Source organism: Capsaspora owczarzaki (genome assembly GCF_000151315.2).
Source record: "Capsaspora owczarzaki ATCC 30864 unplaced genomic scaffold supercont2.5, whole genome shotgun sequence".
NCBI lineage: Eukaryota > Filasterea > Ministeriida > Capsasporidae > Capsaspora > Capsaspora owczarzaki.
In genome coordinates this window covers 1188660-1209354 of record NW_011887296.1, presented here as the reverse complement: position 1 = coordinate 1209354, position 20695 = coordinate 1188660, and the positions used below count along the sequence as shown (strand labels likewise).

The window sequence follows — 20695 nt, the reverse complement described above, 5'->3', positions numbered from 1 at the left end:
GAGTGTGTCTTGCTGTACTGTCGAATGTGGGATGGAAGAGATGGAAGGGATGGAAAGCAGAATGCACTGTAAGACTTTGAAACATTAGAACGGTTGTATGAGAAACGAAACAGAAAAACGAGTTGCACTGCTGCTCAGACTTGTTCTCAAAAGCAGAGAGGGGGGTGATGCAGTCAAACACAACACTAGCAAGGAAAAAAATACCAAAAAAAAACAGCGACAAAAACCAAATCACACACTTCAAAGTCCAAACATGTCCTCGTCCTGCTCTTCGAGATTAAGCTGGCGACGGTTTTGAGTGTTTGCTGGAGGTGCAGTTAAGAGTGTCGTCGTCGACGACTTTTTGGAAGAAAACCCACGCTCGGCAAGGAAGTCGTCAAAGTCTACAAAACATCAACAAGTAAAAAAAATCAACGTCAGTTCATGCAACTGGCCTTGAATCAGACGATATTCAAAGGACGACATACCAGCAGTCGAAATCGAGGACTGACCGGGAGCAGTCGGTAAAGGCGTTGATTGTTGTGGAGGGCTGTAAAAAACAACAAAAACAAACGGCAGTTGTCAGAAACGCACCAAAAAACCATATCCCAATCCGTTTCACCTTCACACAATTACAACATCAACAAAAAACGGTACCCACCTGCTCGATGGAGTAGAAGCACGAGCCGACAGTCTTGATGAGGCCAACTGCGAAAAAGCATCATCCTCGGCGGGTGGTGCTTGTCCAGCAACCAGGTTGGCACGCGCACTCATCGCGCCGGCAAGCGAGCCCATGGATGGTGCTTCCATGTTGTCGTCATATGTAGAACCTGCCAAATGATGAACAAAAACGAGCCACAAACGACCAATGAGGCAAAAAAATGCAGTTAACCAAGTGTCAAACCTTCTCATCAACACAATTTGTTGAACATCAACGCTCGTACCAGTGGACGCGAAGGGATTGGCAAGGAATGCAGAGCCTGGTCGCGGTGCGTCAGACGAAGCAGTGCGCGTTGCTGGCGGCTGTGGGGCGCTAGCGCTGGTGGCAAGCGGCATAGAGTCAAAGTCAATCAACTGCGGCTCCGCGGGTGCAGACGAAGCTGCCGGCGATGGTGCGTATGTTGTTGGCGTTGCGTGCCCAGGCTGCTGCTGCTGCTGCTGCTGACTGCTCGCAAACCCTGATCGCGCCGCTGGGTACGCACTCTGCGGCGGGCCATTGAATCCTTGCTGAGTCCGTTGGTGGCCCGGTGTAAGTGCGGCAAACTGACCCAACGCAGTGTTCAGCTTGTCGTTCAGACTGAGCAAGGTGACTGCAGAGTGCAAGAGGACAAGGAGAAGTGAGCGACAGTACGCGCACTTGCACTTTCGCAGCATGTTCAAAGAGATGGCCTGCTCCTCACCAATAATATCTTCATCCAAAACCTGCTCGACGAGCGCCATGATGCGAGATTGCATTGCTTCAAGCGTCTCTTTGAGTTCCTGGAGAGAGAAGAAAGTCGTCAGTGATTAACAGCTAATCTGCCGCTTCCCAGCACCAGCAGCAGCAAAACTCTTCTGGAAACAAAGCACGCGATTCATAGTGCCCTACAAGAGTGAACGACTCGATCGGCTCGTTTGGCTGCTGTGCCGACACGACTTCGCGGAAGAGATTGCAGTTCTCAGTCACCACCCCAAACTCGGTCGTCAGCTTTGCACGCTGGTGAGGCTCCAGCTTGAGTTTGAACGTCGGTTGCGGGTGTGGTTGCGGCTGAGGCTGCGATGGAGGCTGTTGCGCGCGGGAATAAGCGTTTGCTCCGGGTGAGCTGTCAGACATTGTGGCAAACCCGCCTCGGTCTGAAGGTGGCGACGAAGTCGGATATGTCGAGAGTGTGGCAGCTGCAGCAGTCGGGCGTGAAGGGGACGGCATTGCGTGCTGCATTCGTTCAGAGGGGATCAAGTCAGCACAATGTTTCCGTCGGCATTCAGCCAAACCCTTTCCCTTGCCCCCCCCCGCGCCTCCCCCATTCAACATAACATGTACGTACGGCTTGAGGTGTGTGAATGGGTGACATGGCATCCATGTCCTGGGCGGGAAACTCAATTCCCTCGTCACGCAGCTTGCGAACAGTCTCCTTGATCAGAGCATACTCGTGCTGGTGTCCCAAATTGTCCGACCACGACTGCAAGAGTTCGAGAATCTTCTCGCGCGATCGTGCCGGAATGGGGCTCTGCGGGGAAAAAACGAAAGGGCAAGGTCAGCGGCGAATAAGAGCCAAACAGCAAAAAAAAAAAAAAAAAAAAAAAAAAAAGAGATGAACGCACTTTAGGCTGCACCAGCTTGACCAGAAAGTTGAGAAACTCTTGGTTGGCGATTTCAGCATGAAACCGCTCGCCGGCGTTCTTGACGCATGCCTCGAGCAACTGTAAGAGATTTTCAAAAAGGAAACACAGCAAAAGTGAGTCGGTTACGCACAACATCGAAAACGACGATGATGCCCTCCCTGCTGGGCGTGAGACCTACCACGAGCGTAAAGTAAATCACACTGGCATTCTTGTTGCTCAGCCGCTTTTGAATGGTCTTGATGGCTTCCTTGGGACTACGGGAGTGGAGAGCAAGATTTGAGTGACACGACTTTTCTACCACAGCAGCCGCTCTCGCGCGCGCGCGCTCCTTCCCCTCTTGTTGTACTGTCACTGGCAAACTTCGACTTACCCAGTGTCAGTGTGCTTGATCTGGTCGCAAATTTCAAGGATGAGGTTCCAATCCTCGCTGGGCTGCGTTTCGTTCGTGCATCGCTCTGTCAACCGCCAAAAAGTCCAACGCCACCCGACAAGCAAGAGTGAGCGTGATGACAATGGAAATCGTCAGAGTAACCCTCCCTAGCTGAAAGTGTAAGTGTGAGTGAAAGCGGGCGAGGCTTAGATCAGAAAACGCCGAACATGTTTCGACCGTCGACGCTCGTTCCGACGCGAGACAGCCGCGGCATCGGCGCGTTGTCACGGAGGATAGTGACTCGGCTGTCTGCTCTCCGATCGTCGGGTCGGGAGAACGCCACAATGGTGATCGAAAATCCAACAACAACCAACTACGGGAACGATGAGGACGTCATCTTCTTCCGACAAAAAACAAAAAAAAAAAAATCGAGATCTCGCTGTGCTTGCATTGGCGCTCGGAATGGCGGTGAAACGAGAAGCAGCGGGCATTGTAGTGCGTAAGAATGCCCCGGTGTCGAGTGGACGGACGAAGGAGCGGCCCACCCGAATCGCGAATGACGAACGGCAAAAAAAAAAAAAAAAAAAAAAAAAAAAAAAAAAGATGGAAAAAAAACCCAATCTAAAAAGCTATATAAAATAATATGCCTTTTCTTTTCTTTTCGTTTCTCCCCCCAGCTAAAGTTTTCGTGCGGGAAGAAGAAGAAAATTGTGCGAGTTTTTCGGCGATGGTGCGCAGAACGACGCTTTCGTGATTTGGCTGAGCTGCGTGGCTGTGCGAAGGCGGAGCGGTGACGGAACGCGATGGAATTACAGCTAGAAGAAAAAAATGAAAAAAAAAAAGATATGGCGACACTTTGAAAAAAAAAAATTGTGCTTTACCAATCGCCGCAGCGAGTTTGCTGGTGCCAAACATGGGTGCTGAGAAAAATAGGACGACTGAGAGAGATGCAAGTACATTTACGGTAAGAAAAACAAAAGAGATGGATTTCGCAATATGCAGCGGTTTGGTGGAGAGCGCTGTTGAAGCAGACAGGAAGCTGAATCAAACGCAACGTCGGCCAAATTTCAGCAATCGAAAAGTCGGTCGCGACTCGGCACCATGCTGAAGCGAGTCGGGCTGAGATGGCGCGGTAACGGTTGCGTAGTGTGCTTTGCTCACTGTGACATAATGTCTCGTAGCTGCAAAAACATGAATTTGAAGCAGTTTGCCGTCAAAATTCAGCCACAGCGAAAATTAAAAACCAGCACCTCAAAAACCTACAAACGCGCAGCAGCAACGCGGATTTACAAGATTGTCAAATCGTCCACTAAACACCTCTACCACAGCCCCTCCTCTACAAATAAAGATGCACATTGTTACAGAATCACTAATGCCAAAGAATTTACCGAGAAAAACACTGCCGAGCAGGGTACAACCTTCCACTTTTCCCATCCCGCCTCTTCCACCCGCTCAGCAAAGTCCTGCTTTGTCAATTTCACCCACTCGTCATGAAATCCTAACATTCATCATATTTAGCAGAAGCTTCAACCAAAAGGGGGGCTGAATTTTGGCCGGGTGCCATCCATCAGGCAGGCCAAAGATGGGGGTTTGACTCACCATTGTTTTCTCCCCCTCACTCGCCTTTCATGTATGAAATTGCTGCTACCAGTCCAAAATGAAAAGTGTGTAAAATGAACAATAACAAGAACTCACACAAACAACAGACAACCACAAACCAACAAACACAACCAAGTCAATAACAACGGCCAAAAAACAGCCCCAGTTAACCAAAAGATTGACAAAGCGAGGAAGGTCGCCAAAAGCGAGTCAAACAGTCCGACCAAGCGTCGTCTGCCTTTAGAGCGACTCGCGCTCGCGAGGAGTGTCATCCCAGCCGTGGAAGCAGCGCGTGAACGCATGCGGCTCACGGCCACGCTTGGCAATCTTGAGGTTTTTGACGGTGCGTCCGTCTCCATTCCGCTCCAGATAGACCTACGAGGATGAAATCAAAATGGAATTGAGATGGGTCGAGGTGAGATACGAGCGAGAATAGTCACACACCTTTTGATATCAACTGCTCTCCCCTCCCATTTTCTCTCCCTCTCTCTCTCCCTGCCACAAAAACCACAATCACCATCATATCCACCCACCTGAGCACTCTTGATGGCCAGCTTCTTTTCAGCTTCACTGGCATGCGCGCCAAACCAGAGGAAGACATCCTTGCTCGTGTCGAGAATCATGACATCCTCGTCGGCAAGATCGTCCTGGCAGAAGTCGGGATTCTTTTCCAAAATGGCAAAGTAGCCGTCGGCGTTGGTGCACTGGAAGAGACGAGCCTTGCCAATGTAGTCGGCATCGGCATCATAGGCAGCCTTGCCGCCGAGACCAACCCAGAAAAAGTTTTCAGGTTCGTTGCCTTCCATGATGGTCTGGAGCGAGTAGGGCAGATCGCCCTTGATCAAGTGACCAATGGTGTCGGCCAGCTTGGCGTCCACGGCAGATGCGTGCTTGCCAATCCAAACATACACAATACCGCTCTTGACATTGTCGAAGGGCACCTTGAGCACATAGCAATGCTGCGAGCACAAGGACGACGCATGGGGCCGCTCGCAAATGGTGCGCATGGTGATGCGGGACGAGTTTTGTCGGATGTGGTACAGCATGACGGCCATCGAAGTGGCCGCAAGCTTTGACGACGCGGCTTGCTTTGCGGGAGAGCCCTTGGTCGTGCCCGTGATGGCTGCCAAAGCGGCCGACTCGGCCTTGGTCGGTCGCTGCCCGTGATGAATCACAAATCGGCCGCCAAAGTGCGAAAGGAAGGTCATCGACTCGCGCTGCTGGAAGCTGCGAAGAACACGGAGCGAGCAGCCAAAGTTGGTGTCGACCAGCTTTTCAATTTCCTTCTGGAAGGAGAAGGTAAAGGTCAGCCAACCCATCTTGTTGGCAAAGCGACCTTGCCAAAAGTAGACGACGCATTCAATTTCGTCTTCCTCTTCTTCTTCCTCCTCCTCCTCCTCTTCTTCGTCTTGGTCATCATCTTCGTCGCCCTCGCCTTCCTCGCCGTTTTCTTCGTCGTCGCTGCTGGCCTTGCCCTTGCCCTTGCCCTTGCCCTCGGCCTCGTCATCGCTGCCGTCCGCCGCCGCAGCGTCCTTTTCGCCAGGTCGCTTGACTGTGTCGACGTCATTTTCGTTGCTGTCATGGAAGACATAGTCCTTGTCCTTCCAGTACGTGCACAAGAAGACATAGCAGTCGTGGTCGTAGAACTGGCCGACCTCCTTCTTGGGCAGACGCACAAACTTGCGGCCTTCGAGCACAAAGCACTCCATCTTTTCAAGACGGTCGTTGGCGTCGGCCATAAAGTCCTCGGCCTGCTCGTCCGCCAGGTGGTTTGGGCGTGCAGTGAAGAGCGCACGAATGTCAACCTTGGGCGGAGTGTACTTGACCTCGGGACGCTCGATGGTCGCCTTGACGCGCTCCTGCTTTTGCTTGACGGTGAGCACTGGCGGCATAATGTTCTGTGCGCTGAAATCGACGGCAATGGCATCGTCCCATCCCTGGAAGTGCAGCTTGAAGAACTGGGTTTCAGCAAGCTCGAGCACCTTGATAGCAATGGCGTGAGCAGGCCGAGGCAGAATGTGCATGAGTTCGTCCGAGAGTTTCATGGCTGCAGCACGGACGAGGCGGCTCGATTTGCGCCCAATCCAGATGAAAACATCCACATGCGAGTCGAGAATGTACACGTGCGTCGATTCGAGCATGCTCTGCAACAAGTTGCCACCAGACGAGAACGTGTCCACCTGAGGCAATTCCAAAAAGCCCTTGCCCAGAGCCACCTTGTACAAACAGGATCGTCGGAAGGGGAACTCGGCCTTCGCCGGATCAGACGTCACAGCTGCGAGGACGGGCAAGTCACCAGCGGCATGATGCCCACGCTGGGAGCCGTTGGTGTGGCCGCGGTCGGGGAGCACCTGCTGTCCGTGCAGCAGAGCCCAGAATTCGTCGGGCTCATCGCCCTGGCTCACCTGGACAATTTGAGCACGGTTGCCACGCTCGTTCTTGTTCAATCGCTCTGCAAGAAGGCGAGCCTTGGACCGCTGCGTGAGCTTGGAATCGACGCCAGCCCACACGTACATTTTCAGGCCCATGTCCAACAAGAAGACCAGCTTGGTGTGCAACGAGGTGGGCAGCAATGGCGATGGCTCGGCATGCGTCTCCTTTTCGCCCCACACGCGGAAGAGGCGCGTCACATATTCCGTCTGCTCGACAATAAAGAAGCCGCTCTCCGTGCCGCCCTCAATGTAGGCAATCTCGTTATTAAACAAGTGCAAGAATTCTCCCGACTCGTCGTTTTGTTCTTCGCGCGAGACCATTCTGGAGGAGGCGAGAAAGTAGCAGAAACAAGTCAAAAGGGGTCAGAGGAGAAAAACAAACAAAAGTCAGACAATCACAACAAATGAGCCCGGCTCGAACACGCAACAACCAAACGACCCAAACGACCCAAACTCACGTCTTTGCTTCCAAATAGTTGCGCAGGTTGACCGCATGGATGGCCGCGCTGGCCTTCTTGTCCAACGACGACTTTTCGCCAATCCAGAACCAGATGGCATAGTCCAGACCACCGTTTTGCTCGTTTGTCGTCGACTTGAGCACAATGTAGCAGTCTGCCTCGTAGAACTTGCCGTTGAGCTCGGGCTCGCCCTCGATGGGCAAAAAGTTCTCAATACGCCAAACAGTGACGCCCTCCTGCTTGCCGACAGCGTCGCCAAAAATCTCACTGTAGTCAAGCTGGGGACGATCGATCTGCTCGTCCCAACGCTTGGGCTTGCGCGTCTCGACCGGCTTGTCGTCCTCGGTCTCGGGAGCCGTGTGCGCGCTCGCGAGCGCCGATTTTCCCTTGTCGTTGCTGACCTTGGCCATGCCCATGAGCACCTTGACCGTGTCAGCCTCGCGACCTTTGATGAGACCGGCACCAGTGTGCTTGACGTTGGCTGTCTTGACCTCGGTGGCCTGGACACTGATATCGCGCGAAGCGAGAATCGACGTGCCGAGCTGACCTTGCGCTGCCGCAGCCTGCGCGTCAAAGTCGATATTGTAGAGGTCGTTGACGGTGAAGCCCTTGGGCCGTGGGGGCATCTCAAAGTCGGGGTTATCCTCGACAGCAAACAACTTGAGGTGTGGCTCGAGCTGGTAAATTTGCACGGGCACGGATGAGATTTTGTTATCGTTCAGTTTCAATCGGCGGAGCTTGGTGCAGCTGCAGATCGAAACGGGGATGGCGGTGAGGTGATTGTGGGCGGCGTAGAAGAGCTCGAGTTCCGTGCACTGATCAAACTTGTCGGGCACCGTGCGAAGGTTGTTGCGATCGACATAGAGGCGACGCAGCGTGCGAATGTCAAAAATGGTGTCTGGAATGGACGACAGCTTGTTGGTCGAGAGATTCAGGGTCTCGAGGTTTTCCAGCTGACCAATAAGGGGGAGCACCTCGGTGAGGCCATTGTTACTGAGGTTGAGTCGTCGCAGCGAAGCCAGGTTGTACAGGACGATGGGAATCGTCGGCAGCGTGTTGTACGACAAGTCGAGCTCGGTGAGGTTGGAGAGTTGGTCGAGCACATCGGGAATGTTGGACACGGTGCGCTGTGTGCTGGAGAGATTGAGTATTTGCAGCGTGTTGAGGGCGCACAGCGGGCGCAGCGAGACGTGCTCGAGCGGGTTGTGGGCGAGATTGAGGCTTTCAAGGTGGGCCAGGCGCCGCAACTGCGGGGGAATGCTGTCAATCATGTTATTGGACACGTCTAGGAACTGGATATCCGGCGAGTTGATGAGCAGCTGCGACGGAATGGCCTTGAGGCGGTTGTGCGCGAGCGCCAGCACCTTCAGCGCGCGTGCCTCCAGCGCGTCGATGGGCAGGTCGCTCAAGTCGTTCCAGCCGAGATCGACCGTGTTCAAGTCCTCCAGCAAGAACACTGCGCCGGGCAATCCGCGCATGTTGATCTGGTTGCGCCGCGCAATGATCGATCCGAGGTGTTTCAGCTCGGCCAAATCGCTGGAGAGCGCCTTGAGGTTGTTTCTCGAGACCGAGATGGCTTCCTAGGGTTGGTTTATTCCCCACACACACAAGAATGGCAATAACGATGATGATGAAGGGTGAGTGTGTTGAGCGATGACAAAACAAAGAACTCAAAACCTGCCAAACCAAAAAAAAAAAAAAAAAAAAAAAAAAAAAAAAAAAAAAAAGCGATCTCTTCATCGTTTTGTCCTCATCTTTTTTTTTTTTTTTTTTTTTTTTCAATTCTGGATTGCTGCAAAAATTGAAGTGTTTGAAGGTTAAAAAAAAAAAAAAAAATTCGAGAGAAACGACACAACGGGCCAAAAAATGAAAAGGATCTGTGCGCACAAAGCCCTCGACGGGGACTGTTCATCACAGAGAAGGAGTGGACACTGACATCTCTGGTGTCTCAATCACCGTGGGCAGAAGGAGAAAAGAACGAGAGAGAAGGAAGGTTGAGAAAAAAAAAGAAAAAAAAAAGAAGAAAAAAATCGCCGAATAAGCACGACAGCGCGCTGGGCAGTAGTGGGAAGCGATTGCCGGACGAGTGATGAGTGCGTGTGCACAATGCGAGTGTTTGACGCACCAGCTTTGGGATGGAGGTGACGGTTGGCGGGACGTGCACCAGGCCGGTCTTGTTCAGCTTCACCCAGTACAGGTTGCTCAAGTTCTTCAATCTGTTGCCAAAGTCATCGTCCAGCGGATTGGACGACAGGTCCAGGCCCCGCACAAAGTTCAAGATGCCTGCCGGAGCCGCCATGGTGGTGGTGGTGGTGTGTTGGTGCGTTGTGGCAGGGAGGGGTGGTGGTGGATGTGAACAGGGGGACGAAAGGACAAAAGAAGGTCGAAGAATCCAAAAAAAAAAAAAGAAAAAAAAAAAAAGGATTGAAAGATTCGTGCCCAAGCAACAACGCGACGAGCCGTGGACGATGATTTTCAGAGACAAGATTCAAAGCGATGCAAAAAAAAGGAAGGCACATCAAAGTTTGTGCAAGCTGAGAACGAAAGATCTGATGAGAGAAAAGGAGAGAAGGAGGGGAAAACAATGCTGGAATGGCCATGCAATCTTGCAGCGAATGCAAGTAAGATCTCCAACGCAAGCTCAAGCTCAAATGCACAACATTATCATCATGCACAAGCGATCTTGTCTTGATACTGAATTTTTCGCTTCGATGCTCGATCGAGGCGAGGTGAAGGTGAGGCAATCGCTTTCACTCGTCTTTTTTCGTCACACACTGCACTTCACTGCAATTGCAAGACAAAGATGCAGCAAGGTTGGCTATTCCCCCCCTCTTTTGCGTCCACATTTCCACACAGTCCCTCGCTACAGTTACATAGGGTGTTGGTGGTTTTGGTGGTTTTGGTGGCTGGTTGGGGGTCTCAGAACGCAAAGACGTCATTCGCTTTGTCGTCATTGTTCGCCATTCGCCCTGTCTCTCTCTCTCTCTCAGAGTCGCCATCTCGCTGACTGCTCGTGACCCTGATTCTGTGTGATAGATGGCCAGGACGCGTTCGCCGCCCTTCGCCAGGAGCTCGTCGTCGCGAGCTCGTCGTCGCGATTCAAACCAACTACAGTCCGCTTGTTTCAAACGTCCAACGCATGGACGCCCGGCGGTTGTCGTCCTTCGCACGCACTGCAGTGTTGATTAGCGACGACTGGTTTTCAAGTATCTTTGAACGCATTGCAAGTATCTTTGAACGCATTGCATCGTGGATGGCGAAACCTTCTGGACCTCACGCACACTGTGTTGTGTTTGGTTTTCATCATCATCATCATCATCATCATCATCGTACAACTGTGGTCGACTCGTTGCAGTTCATCGAGGATTTCAAAGCAAACCATCCTGCAGCGCACTTGTTGGCTGCACAGCTCGTTCGATCGGATTGCGACGTCCATGCGGTCGCAACGGATCCGATGCTGGTCGACCAGGTGCGGCAGTTTGGCCTCCACACGCTCGAAGAGTGCGTGCGTTCGCGATGGAACAGCTATGACACCTCGCTCAAGGACGAGTTTAAAACTGGCGTGCTAGAGCTGCTTGCAACGGTATCCATCACATGTTTGGCATGCCAGAGTCGAGTTTGTTGGCTCAATTTGTCTCTTTGCGATCCAGGGAATGCGTTCGATTCTAAACGAGCCACTCTATATCAAGGAGAAGTTGGCGCAAGTGATTGTCGAGCTGGCCAAGCGCGATTGGCCCCAGCGTTGGCCGACCTTTTTCGACGAGCTTCCCGAACTGTCGAAAATCGGAGTAAGAGTTTCCCTAAAACCCGACCTTGTCACGATTTTTTGCCCTTCCTTCTCATGCTCATCTCACTGATGCATCAATTGCAAAGCCATTCCAAACGCTGGTAACGCTAATGATCTTGCGCACTCTGGCACAAGACACGATGGAGTTCAACGACGATTTGCCGCTCGATCGCAAGCGTGACCTGCACAACGGCATGGCTGCAGCCATGGATAACATCTTCCCGTACTTTGTGGACATTATGACAACTCGGTTTTCCGAGTACTCGCTCTACATGCAGGTTTGGTCCTGTTGTTGTTGTCACACCTTTTTGCGACATGGACCCAGTGCTCGCTGGTGGACTCACCTGAACTTTCATCCTTGGCACAAAATGCAGTCCGGCAACGCGTCTCAACCCGAAGGCGAGATTGCGTTGATTCTCTGCCGCGCGGCATTGATGGCCATTGCAGCGTATCTGCCGTGGATGAAGTCTACGTATGTCCTCCTCATCTTGGTCTGCCAGTTTCCTTGTCACGCTCTCTCGTACTCACGCGTTTTTTTGATTGCTTGCAGAGGAAGTGTCGCTTGTCGGTTGATTCCTTTGCTTGCCTCCATGCTCAACGCTCGCAGCGGCTTGGATTTGGTGTGTTTCATTTTCGTGGTGTCGCTAATCATCATGAAGACTCTCGTTAGGATTCTTTTTGCTCACCATCCGTGGTGCACCTTCTTCATTGCACCCACAGGCCGTTACAGAGTGCTTTGGGGCGCTGGTGGAGCGACATGTTTCGACGGCCGAGCGCATGTTTGTTTTGGACATTTTCAATCACATGGATTCATTCGCCGCTGTGCTGGCATATGCGAACGCGACTGGAACCAACGAATCCTTTGTTCTCTTGAAGCGCGTGGGTCAGGTAAGTGAGAATGGCGGTTGGTTGTTCAAAAGCGGCTCGTGTACTGACTTGGCGCAGATTCTGTCGGCCTTGGCCACGGAGCAACTCTGCCCACTCATCAACTCGGGTTGGAAGGTTGAAAACATTACCTACGACCTGACACCGTAAGTTCTGCGTTGCTGAATGCAGACACGTGAGTTCCTCCCAGCTCATTTCTGTTTGATGGTTTTTGTTCTCCGCGTTATTACAGGTACCTCGGATTCATGCTCGAGATCACCAATCATCCCAGCTTGATCCTGAGCTCTTTCACCATCCCAATGTGGCTGGCTGTCATGCGTCACAAGGTCATCCGACTTGTAAGACAATGGGTTTGGTTTTGAATTCAGAGCGCTTTTTGTTTTTGCAATTCGTGCTTAATGGCTTGCGATTGGCAGAAACCCGACTTTGTTGCGTGCCTTCCGTCACTTGTGCAAGCGTTGGGCATGCGCTTGCGAAAGGTACGCGGTTCAGTGCAAGCAACAAACCGCATATTGTACGATTGGCTGTTATTTTTGCTCGTTGACTCATGAAATGCTTTGCGCTTGACATGGCGATCGTGTAGACCCCACCGTACATTCACGATGACTTTGACCGCGCGTCTGACCACGTGCAGTTCTTCAGCGTGGTTCGGAGCCGTACCTCAGAGGCTCTGCGTTTCCTGTCCGACCTTGCGGTGAGTGGTGCAAAAACGTACGGTGCTAGATCTACAGAGTATGGTGTCGCTCTTGGCTCACCTGCATTCTCTCTCTCCTGCAGCCTGAGATTGTCATTTCCACCTACGTGTTTGGACTGGAAGAGGTCATGGCGAGCCCAATCGATGCGGGGAACGCGACGGGCCTCTGCACATCCTCCTCCCCCAGCGGCATCACCTGGGACGCATTGTACTTGTTTGGAGAGAGTGTGGTGCGCAACTTTGACATGCACGCGGCTCGCGACGCCAACTCTTCCGTGGGCTCTGCGGTAAGCGCCGTCGCCCGAGGTCTTGTTCGGGGGAAGCGTTGGAGAGTTGGATATGAGACTGACGTCCGCCACATCCTGTAGCAAATTGTCAACCAGCTGATGCTGGCGCTCAAAGGTGTGACAGAAGAGCTGCTCATGTACCAGACCAATGATCCCCACATTCTTGGCAAGGTTTTGAGTCTTCTTGGCGTGCACGTTTGCATTTTGCTGCATGCACCAGAGCTCGTTCCGATGCTTCTAGCAAAGGTACGAGTCGCTTTGAGTTGTGGAATGTGATTTGCGCGCGTTTCTCATGCATGTTCTCGAACGCACTGGGGTTCCATTAGATCATTGCGGGTGTGTCGTTCCGAGTCGAGCCTCTGCCTGCTCGCTTGGATGAGGAGTCGTTGATGGCTCGTCGCCGCGCATGCGTTGCCCTTGTCAAGCTGTCGTCTGCGGCGCCCGAATTGCTACTGGTATGCATTGGCGATTGCATCACGCCAATCGTGTGTTTTTTTTTTTGGGTTTGAAATTGTTCATGTTGCCAACTCTTTTTTGCCATTGCTTTGTGCTCTGCATCAGCCACACTTTGACGGAGTTCTACAGCAAGTCCAGCAACTGATTGCTGATGGACAAGTGAACAAGTTTGAGCAAACATTCTTGCTCGAATCGCTCGTGCTTGTCAGGTGAGAGGTCACGTTGTGATTGAATGGCTGTTCCATCGCTCACTGACCCTTTTTGTTGCCATCAGCAACACGGCCAATGATGTCAACGCACAAGCTGGGTTCTTGGCCGGCATTTTCGCGCCCATCCAGCAACAACTCAATTCGGAGACAATGATGCAGGCGTGCAGCTCTCCAACCGCCTTCCTCACGTTTCTGGGCTTGCTCAATTCCGACTCGAGCCTGAATCCGGAGGGGTGGCATGTGTCTCAGCAAGGCTTGATCAATCGCGGCGAATATCTGACCATCTTGTCCACGTTGGCTGCCGTGGCGCGGCGCATTGCAGTGCCCGCCGACCGGCAGCAAGATGTTCTTGCGTACTACACGATGCTTTGTGGGGACGTTTTCAAGACAGCCGTACCGCATTTGCTTGCCATCATTCGGTGAGGAGTCGGTTTTTGGCCGTTGGTGTGACTTTGTGATGTGTTGTCGTTTGCTCATCCGCCTTGATGTATCGGGTCTTGTTTTTGTAGAACCCTTCATCTGATGTGGTCACCTGAAGCCATTCCTGCGCAATTGACGCCATTGCTCGAGCCGAGCGAGAGCGAACGCGATTCGTTGATTGGCCTTGTTGCCGACGACGAAGAAGACACAGATGACGAACAGCCCGACAGTCAGGCCGCGGACTTGGATGGTTTCCGTCATTGGCTGTCTTCTTTGCGCGAAGTGACGTGAGTGCTGGCGCTTGGCGAGCTTGTCCTCGCTTTTTTTTTTTTTGGATTCTGGTCGCTAACTTCTTGACTTTTTTTGTGGTCAATCCTGTCCTGCTTGACTGCCACCCTCAGATACAAGTTGCTGGCGACCGTGTTTGAGAAAACGTCAGACATTTATACAGTCGCGAGCTTGGACCGAGTGCTGTTTTCTTCCATCTTTGCTTACCTCGAGACGATGCAAGTGCGGCACATGCGAATGATGATCAAGTTCTTCCTCGCGCCCATCAACCGCCATTGCCCGCCACAAATGCAAGGGGAGGTTTTCCGGGCAGTGCTCCCTCCCATCTTCAAGTACATGCAGGGCCGCCTTTCCGCCGAGTGGGCTGATTTGACCAATCAAGTCACCAACGGCAGCAGGTAAGCTTGCAAGTTGACGTGCGTCAATTGGCACGGAATGTGTTTTTCGAAAAACGGCGCTAACGGTATTTTGTTTTGTTTTTGTGACGCTCGCAGCTCGCTCCTGAACGAAGAATCTGATGAGACGAATTTGGAAGTCTTCCGCAACAAAGTTCTCCGTGAGCTGACTCGCGAATATATCGAATACATGGGAAGAACCTTGTTCCCGCGAAACGAAGGTTTGTAGATTTTGCTGCCGAAATTATTGCTTTGGCGAACCTGTGCTGACCGAAGAATGCATCTTGTCATCACAGACAACACGGGCTTTATGCCATCCGACTTGGCCATCGAGCTGTTCTCGCAGCCTGTGAGTCGCTGGTTTATTTTTGCTGTTCTCAAAGCCCTTTTAGCTCATTTTTTTCTTTGTCGGACACATTTGCAGGAGCTGGCCGAAACATACCTGCGAACATGCATGCTTTGCATTCTCTGCGGAGATACGCAAGCTTGCCACCGTGCCGTAGGCTTTGCTCTTCCAGCATTGCCGCTTGTGCTCAACCAGCCCGCTTTGGTTGAATTCGTTGGTGGCGAGTTTTTCCAAACCGTGTTGCAGGTGAGTAAAACTTTTTGTTGTTGTGCTTGGCTTTAGGTTTTTTTTTTGGGTAACACTTGACTGATTTGTCAAAATTACTCCAGGGCATGATCATCCACCCACAGCATGGCGATACCGAGGCCGAGCTTGCGACCTTGGCCGCCCGAACCTACGTTTTTACTTCCGACAAGACCAATCGTTGCCGAGAGTCCCTTACTCTGTTGCAAGACGTGACATTTGATGCTATCGCGGTATAGCGTTGGTGCTTTGATTTCGAATTGTGGTTTGCTGCCCGAAAATGCTCACACTGTTGTTTCGGTTGTTGAGTAGATGCTCGATCAGCAATTGCAGGTTGACGCGACCGACAAGGCGCAACGGGAAGTGTTTCGCCGATTTCTTTCCTCGTTTGGCGTAAGTCGAGCGCTGTTTTCAAGATGCACTAACGATTTTCCTTGAGTGTCTGACTCATTTCTGAGCACTCTTTTTTGCTTGCTTGTTTTTTGCTTTTCTGAATTACAAGGTCGGAGATACGATTACGCGTCGTCCAAAGATCTTCTCGCTTCCCGAAACATCCTTCTTGCAACCCGCTCCACGCGAAAAGTCGACCTCTGTTTTGGATGACGAGGATGTTTTTGACTTTAGCTTGACGTCCTTGTTTGGGTCTGCCAAGCGTTGAGAAAGAACGAAGATGTTTCTCGCTCGAGCTGTCTTCTTTGATGTGAATCGATTAAAGTTGTTGCGAGTGGTATCGAGAGTATTTGTTCTTGCGACACGTTGCATTTCAAGACGAGCATACAAAATCTACTCAAAGCCTTGACCAGACACCAATGCCTCGTTCTTGGCATCAGCTGCAAATCACACACACACAAAAAAAAAGAGAAAGCAACAATGAGCCATCGGCGGAAAGAATAGCACAACTTTGCAGATTCACGAACGACTTACTTCCGGCCGGAACGGTGTGGCCAAAGCCAACTTGACAATCACGCAGCGTGCAGCCTGCTTGAATAACAGCATTGGTGCACACGACGACCGACTGGAGGTTGCAGCTGCCAACAACCACAAAGAGACATAACGAGTCAGCGAAACATACAGGCCAATTCCGAGGAAGAGCAACCCCTAGAACAACATCCAACGACATACCCATCTTGAACAGTAACATTGTCCATCAACAAGCAGTTGACAAGTTTGACGTTCGCGCCAATCTTGCACTTGCTGCCAACGATAGTCTTCTTGATGAGCGACTTGTCGCCGATAACAACGTCGTCCTTGACGATGGAATCGCTTCCTGTTTGTGCTCCGGGCCGATTCGGCGCCACGCTGGGGCTTGATTGGGGTTCTGGCTTTGCGCCTTGGAACTCGAGCTTGGGGGGCTGTTCAGGAGGTTGGTCAAATGAAGTTGTCAGGCAACGATACAAGGGAGTGTCGCGGTGCAAACGAAAAAGTTGCTTACATTTCGATTAATCTCCAGGTATGATGCCAGAGTGTTGACGCGCGCGCAAAAGCCGTCCTTCATCTGGAAAACATGGCAGCGAACAGCGTCGCTTGTGTCGATCGGGGTCGAAGACATCGAGTATGCATGCTTGTCGTTATCGTCAAGAATGGCATACGCTTGAAGATCTGGAGCCAAGCAAAAACAAGCAGTGAGAAAGCTTTAAAGAAAAACCAAAAAACAAAAGAAAAAACCACAGCGCAAATCATATCTTTACCAATCTCATCGCTGGGAGGATCCACAACCTCTCGTCGCTTGCGACGCGAAAACTGCTTTCGCACAAGGAACGGGATCAACTCGCCCTTGATGGCAGAAATGTGCTGGTGTCGCTCCTCCATCAAGAAGTCGAGAATCCATCGCCGGAAAATGTAGAAATGGCCGTCGAGCAGCTTTGTTGTGACATCCATTCGAGGATATCTATGCAATGAGACGGATAGCCACCACTGTGTGAGCTCACAGCGCAACTACCAAAATCCAATCCAATCTTCAACTTTCAGCTTTTCCGAAAAAGCCTTTTCGCGTACCGCATCAGCACCGCCTTTCGGATCTTAAAGTCCTCGTCTACGTCTGCCTCGGCAGCAAAGTACAGCAGTCGCTTGGACTCGGCATCAATGCCGATAAAGTCGCGAGTGCCTTCGTCCACGGGCGCCTTCTTGGCTTTCGCGTCGGGCAGGGGAGCGTCGTTCACGGGAGGTTCCGCAACGAGCATCGTCACGGACGCGTCTCGTTGGCGATGGAGGTCGGCAATGAGGTGAATCGGTACGTCGCTGATGAGGTCGCAGCTGACAACAATAAAGTCTTTCTGCAGAAAACCAACCAACAAACAAAAACAATCAAAATCAGGTTGGCTTGTGTGTTTGGATCGCCTCGGCCAAAGCATCTGTGGCCGGAGACCACTCGCGAACTTGCCTTGATCTTTTCGCGAATGATACGCAACGAGTCGGCGGTGCCAATCTCAGCATCGACGCCAATGACTTCGGGCACAATCTTGTCCAACTTGCACTCGTTGATGGCATTGTAAATCTGGGTGGCCCAAGCGCGCTGCGCAACCACGATAATATCTGCAAGTGACGTGTTTGTCATTCAAAGCATAGTTAGTGTTCATCACATCCATCAACGTCGACGGCAAATGTGAGAGAGTGTGTGTGGCGCTGATGCAACCGCATCGCAATCGCCCCCAGTCTCGACCTCTGCTCCAAATCGAATCTCCCCGCTTCCCCCCTTCCCCATCACTTTGACCCAATCCCACCCTCCATCTCAACTCTCACCAAGCGTCGCTGCCATGCCATTTGTTGCTGCAATGCACCCCCAGAGTGCAACCTTTGCGCTCCATCCTTGCCCCCTGCTCGCTCGAACAGGATTCGCACCATCACCAACACACGAGCCTCCCAACGGTCAAGTTTTGACCACCGAGTGAGGTATATCGTGATGCGGCGGTCGGGTGCAGGGACGGTCGTGATGCATCTCGGCCACCATGCGTCGGAAGAGAAGCGAGATCTCGGCCTCCTCTTCTGGTCGCTGGGGTCGGTGGGGGCAGTGCACCCCGCGGCAGCACTTGCCTTGGAAGCCGGTGCTCTCGAGCAGCTTGAGGCTGTGCCAGATGAGCGGGCGGTTGGCGACGGGCAGCAGCGCCTTGGGAATGCCCTCCGTCAGCGGGTACATGCGCGACCCAGAGCCAGCCGCCATCACCACGACTTGGAACTCGGCCATGACGGTAAGGATGAAATGTAGACTAAAAGCAAGCAAGAATCTACAATGCTCAGAATTATTGTTGGAGCGATAAAGAGAGGGGAGAACGTCAGCTATTTGTAAAAATTGTAATTGTACTTTAGAGAACAAAAGGCAAGATGCAAAAAAATCTCAGATTGGAAAAAGGGAGGATGGTGGGGGAAAAAAAAGGTAGTAAGATTGCATTGGCATGATTGCAAAATGCCTGGAAATAGGGGGAAGGAAGCAATGAGCTCGAATCAACAAGCCCTAACGGCATCCCTTGACCCTGCACCACCCTCAATTGTCACGGTTGAACAGACCCGAAGGAGAGAACCAGAGGGGGAGTTACTTGGCGCGACCCTTGCCCTTGCCCTTCTTGGCAGCGGCTTCGCCCTGTTTGAGACGGTGGGTCGGAAGACGTCAGTCAAAATCGAAGCGCACACAACCAATTGACACTTTGACACTACTCAAACGTACACCGTCGTTGGCAGCAAGTGCGCTGGCACCAAAGACCTCGAATTGGAACTCGCCCTTGGTGGCCTTGTTAATGTCAGCAATGAAGGAGTCATAGTCTAACCCCAGTGCAAATTGAGATGGAGTGAGTTGTTGCAGTCAAGCCAAACCGCGGAGTGAGTTGTTGCAGTCAAGCCAAACCGCAAAAGAAAAAAAAAATCCAACGTTGGACTACTAACCTCCAGGAACGACCGAGATCTCCATGGTGCAGCCTTCACCGTTGTAAGTTTCGCCCTTCTTTTGGACCCACTTGTGCACGACCGTCATGGCGGATCCCAGGTGCTTGTGGGGGACTGCGGAGGAGCAACAAACAAAATGAGTTACAAACAGGGCGCAGACCAACTACCGCTGCCATTCTGTAGCACGTACTGAACAGAGTACCCTCCATCTCCATCTTCTTCAAAGGAATGATCTCGACCATCTTTTTGATAATGTCGTGGGCCTGGCGGTCGGCTGGGACTTCGGGATCGATGCGGGGCTGCACCAAAAACAAACAAACAAACAAAAAAAAAAAAAACCAAACAAAAAAAAAAAAAAAACCGAATCAGGTCAGTCCACGCACGACCCCGAGAGACAAACAAGCAAGAAAATGCACCAACCTTCATCTCGCCCAACGCGAGTTCGATGCGCGTCACTGGATGCGGGAGGTTGTTGGTGGGGTTGACATAGTACTTGTGGATGTACGAAACTAACCAAGGCACATGCATGAAAACCATCGCATCCCATCCATCAATGAGTAAAATACAATGACGATCGGCTTCACCATCATTGAGCATCGTCCTTGAATCGACGACGACGCTCGTCGATGATCGTTACCAATCTCTGCACGTCGCTTGTCTGTCTTCTCCTTGCGCTCGGCGGCAGTCTCGGCGACCTGGCCCTTCTCGCAGATGACCTTGAGGCACGCGTCGTTGTCCTCTGTGCCAAACGCACCTCTGCGCAACAAACCAGCCAAGGCAACGGTGACGATGAGTGCGAAGCATCCCCAATGCATTTCCAGCCAAAAACGCACGCAGCACTGGGACTTTTCCATCCCACCCCAATCCCACCACCCAAACACAGGCCACTTGTTTTCGCAATGCGTTGCGTAACGCCATTTCAAGTGACGCAAAATAGAAACGGGGAACATGGATGGCAAACGTTCGCACTCGCGTCATCAAGGAATGGAAGTTTTCATCGACCAGCCACTGACCACTCCGGCCCAATCCTGGACTCGGAGAGCGACGGAAACAAACAAAAAGACACACACACACACACACAGGCGTGCCACTTACGCAAGATCAGCGGCGTTGGCGCGCTCGCCCTTGGAGAACTGCTTGAAGACAACGTCGACGAGAAGCACGTCCGACCAGCCGAGCTCGCCCTTGCGCCACTTCATCACATTGCCGGGGCGGCAGGCGACCTCGAAGGCGTACTTGCCGGTCTTGTACTTGACCAGCTGGTGGTCGCTGCCGGCAGACATGGTTTTGTGCGACGAAGGTATGTCCATATTGGCTGATTGAAAGTGGGATTTCCGTTACTCAATCACAAAGCACACAACGAATGTTGAGCAGAAGCAGCGAAAAAATAAAAGAAGGGGGAGTGAAATGTCGTCAGCTTAGCGATAGCAGCAAGTAGTCGACCATAGTGGAGGAACCAAACCGAACGTGGAGGAAACAGCGAGGAGATAAAAAAACTTGTAGTGTACATTTCGTGTTGTTACAATGACGAACTGGATAGCGGAGCAACTTGAACAATGAAAAAAAACACCTCCACTACGGCGATCAATCAGATAGATCAATGACCGCGTCAACTTGCTTTCGGAGGGGGCTTTGATGGGGCTGGCTGCGTT

At 51.9% G+C, this 20695-nt stretch overlaps 5 protein-coding genes across 5 annotated transcripts; 1 reads left to right on the top strand and 4 right to left on the bottom strand.

Annotated features, from left to right (window-relative positions):
* Positions 1-49: 49 nt before the first annotated feature.
* Positions 50-3603, bottom strand: CAOG_03809 (hypothetical protein). Its single transcript, XM_004363480.2, has 11 exons — positions 3553-3603; positions 2672-2756; positions 2480-2555; positions 2281-2379; positions 2004-2186; positions 1568-1891; positions 1380-1458; positions 924-1289; positions 641-809; positions 468-529; positions 50-383 (listed from the first exon to the last, which is right to left on the bottom strand). Exons 1-11 carry the CDS (start codon positions 3584-3586, stop codon positions 241-243), a joined length of 1620 nt encoding a protein of 539 aa, XP_004363537.1. The 5' UTR covers positions 3587-3603; the 3' UTR covers positions 50-240.
* A 720-nt stretch (positions 3604-4323) lies between these two features.
* On the bottom strand, positions 4324-9549 carry CAOG_03808 (flightless-1). Its single transcript, XM_004363479.2, has 4 exons — positions 9286-9549; positions 7161-8740; positions 4804-7024; positions 4324-4645 (listed from the first exon to the last, which is right to left on the bottom strand). The coding sequence occupies exons 1-4, from the start codon at positions 9457-9459 to the stop codon at positions 4511-4513; spliced, it is 4110 nt and encodes a 1369-aa protein (XP_004363536.1). The 5' UTR covers positions 9460-9549; the 3' UTR covers positions 4324-4510.
* A 647-nt stretch (positions 9550-10196) lies between these two features.
* CAOG_03807 (hypothetical protein) lies at positions 10197-15409 on the top strand (the record flags this gene model as incomplete). Its single annotated transcript, XM_004363478.2, has 21 exons — positions 10197-10310; positions 10516-10743; positions 10811-10948; positions 11034-11225; positions 11322-11419; positions 11498-11567; positions 11668-11978; positions 12065-12170; positions 12249-12311; positions 12416-12526; positions 12610-12813; positions 12895-13059; positions 13140-13268; positions 13375-13478; positions 13544-13897; positions 13988-14185; positions 14300-14584; positions 14681-14802; positions 14878-14930; positions 15006-15173; positions 15257-15409. 21 exons carry the CDS (start codon positions 10197-10199, stop codon positions 15407-15409), a joined length of 3366 nt encoding a protein of 1121 aa, XP_004363535.2.
* Positions 15410-15888: 479 nt separating this feature from the next.
* CAOG_03806 (eukaryotic translation initiation factor 2B) lies at positions 15889-18366 on the bottom strand. Its single transcript, XM_004363477.2, has 8 exons — positions 18201-18366; positions 17551-17702; positions 17166-17443; positions 16859-17058; positions 16603-16769; positions 16293-16522; positions 16095-16198; positions 15889-16000 (listed from the first exon to the last, which is right to left on the bottom strand). The coding sequence occupies exons 1-8, from the start codon at positions 18349-18351 to the stop codon at positions 15954-15956; spliced, it is 1329 nt and encodes a 442-aa protein (XP_004363534.2). The 5' UTR covers positions 18352-18366; the 3' UTR covers positions 15889-15953.
* A 35-nt stretch (positions 18367-18401) lies between these two features.
* Positions 18402-20440, bottom strand: CAOG_03805 (hypothetical protein). Its single transcript, XM_004363476.2, has 7 exons — positions 20139-20440; positions 19681-19799; positions 19464-19552; positions 19234-19342; positions 19044-19157; positions 18829-18923; positions 18402-18744 (listed from the first exon to the last, which is right to left on the bottom strand). Exons 1-7 carry the CDS (start codon positions 20351-20353, stop codon positions 18697-18699), a joined length of 789 nt encoding a protein of 262 aa, XP_004363533.1. The 5' UTR covers positions 20354-20440; the 3' UTR covers positions 18402-18696.
* Between the last annotated feature and the right edge of the window lie 255 nt (positions 20441-20695).

What these genes read in the sequence shown, in the direction of transcription:
- CAOG_03805 (XM_004363476.2), bottom strand. Translation starts at nt 20,353, where the DNA reads ATGGACATACCTTCGTCGCACAAAACCATGTCTGCCGGCAGCGACCAC. An exon ending in CAAGCGACGTGCAGAGATTG is followed by an intron (nt 19,553 to 19,680) that starts GTAACGATCATC and finishes TGCCTTGGTTAG; the next exon opens with TTTCGTACATCCACAAGTAC. An exon ending in GATCTCGGTCGTTCCTGGAG is followed by an intron (nt 18,924 to 19,043) that starts GTTAGTAGTCCA and finishes CACTGGGGTTAG; the next exon opens with ACTATGACTCCTTCATTGCT.
- CAOG_03806 (XM_004363477.2), bottom strand. Translation starts at nt 18,351, where the DNA reads ATGGCCGAGTTCCAAGTCGTGGTGATGGCGGCTGGCTCTGGGTCGCGC. An exon ending in TCCTCCCAGCGATGAGATTG is followed by an intron (nt 16,770 to 16,858) that starts GTAAAGATATGA and finishes GCTTGGCTCCAG; the next exon opens with ATCTTCAAGCGTATGCCATT. An exon ending in AATGTTACTGTTCAAGATGG is followed by an intron (nt 16,199 to 16,292) that starts GTATGTCGTTGG and finishes GGTTGTTGGCAG; the next exon opens with CTGCAACCTCCAGTCGGTCG.
- CAOG_03809 (XM_004363480.2), bottom strand. Translation starts at nt 3,586, where the DNA reads ATGTTTGGCACCAGCAAACTCGCTGCGGCGATTG. An exon ending in TGATTTACTTTACGCTCGTG is followed by an intron (nt 2,380 to 2,479) that starts GTAGGTCTCACG and finishes AATCTCTTACAG; the next exon opens with TTGCTCGAGGCATGCGTCAA. An exon ending in TCAAGCTGGTGCAGCCTAAA is followed by an intron (nt 2,187 to 2,280) that starts GTGCGTTCATCT and finishes TTTTCCCCGCAG; the next exon opens with AGCCCCATTCCGGCACGATC.
- CAOG_03808 (XM_004363479.2), bottom strand. Translation starts at nt 9,459, where the DNA reads ATGGCGGCTCCGGCAGGCATCTTGAACTTTGTGCGGGGCCTGGACCTG. An exon ending in TCACCTCCATCCCAAAGCTG is followed by an intron (nt 8,741 to 9,285) that starts GTGCGTCAAACA and finishes AACCAACCCTAG; the next exon opens with GAAGCCATCTCGGTCTCGAG. An exon ending in TGGCCATCAAGAGTGCTCAG is followed by an intron (nt 4,646 to 4,803) that starts GTGGGTGGATAT and finishes TCATCCTCGTAG; the next exon opens with GTCTATCTGGAGCGGAATGG.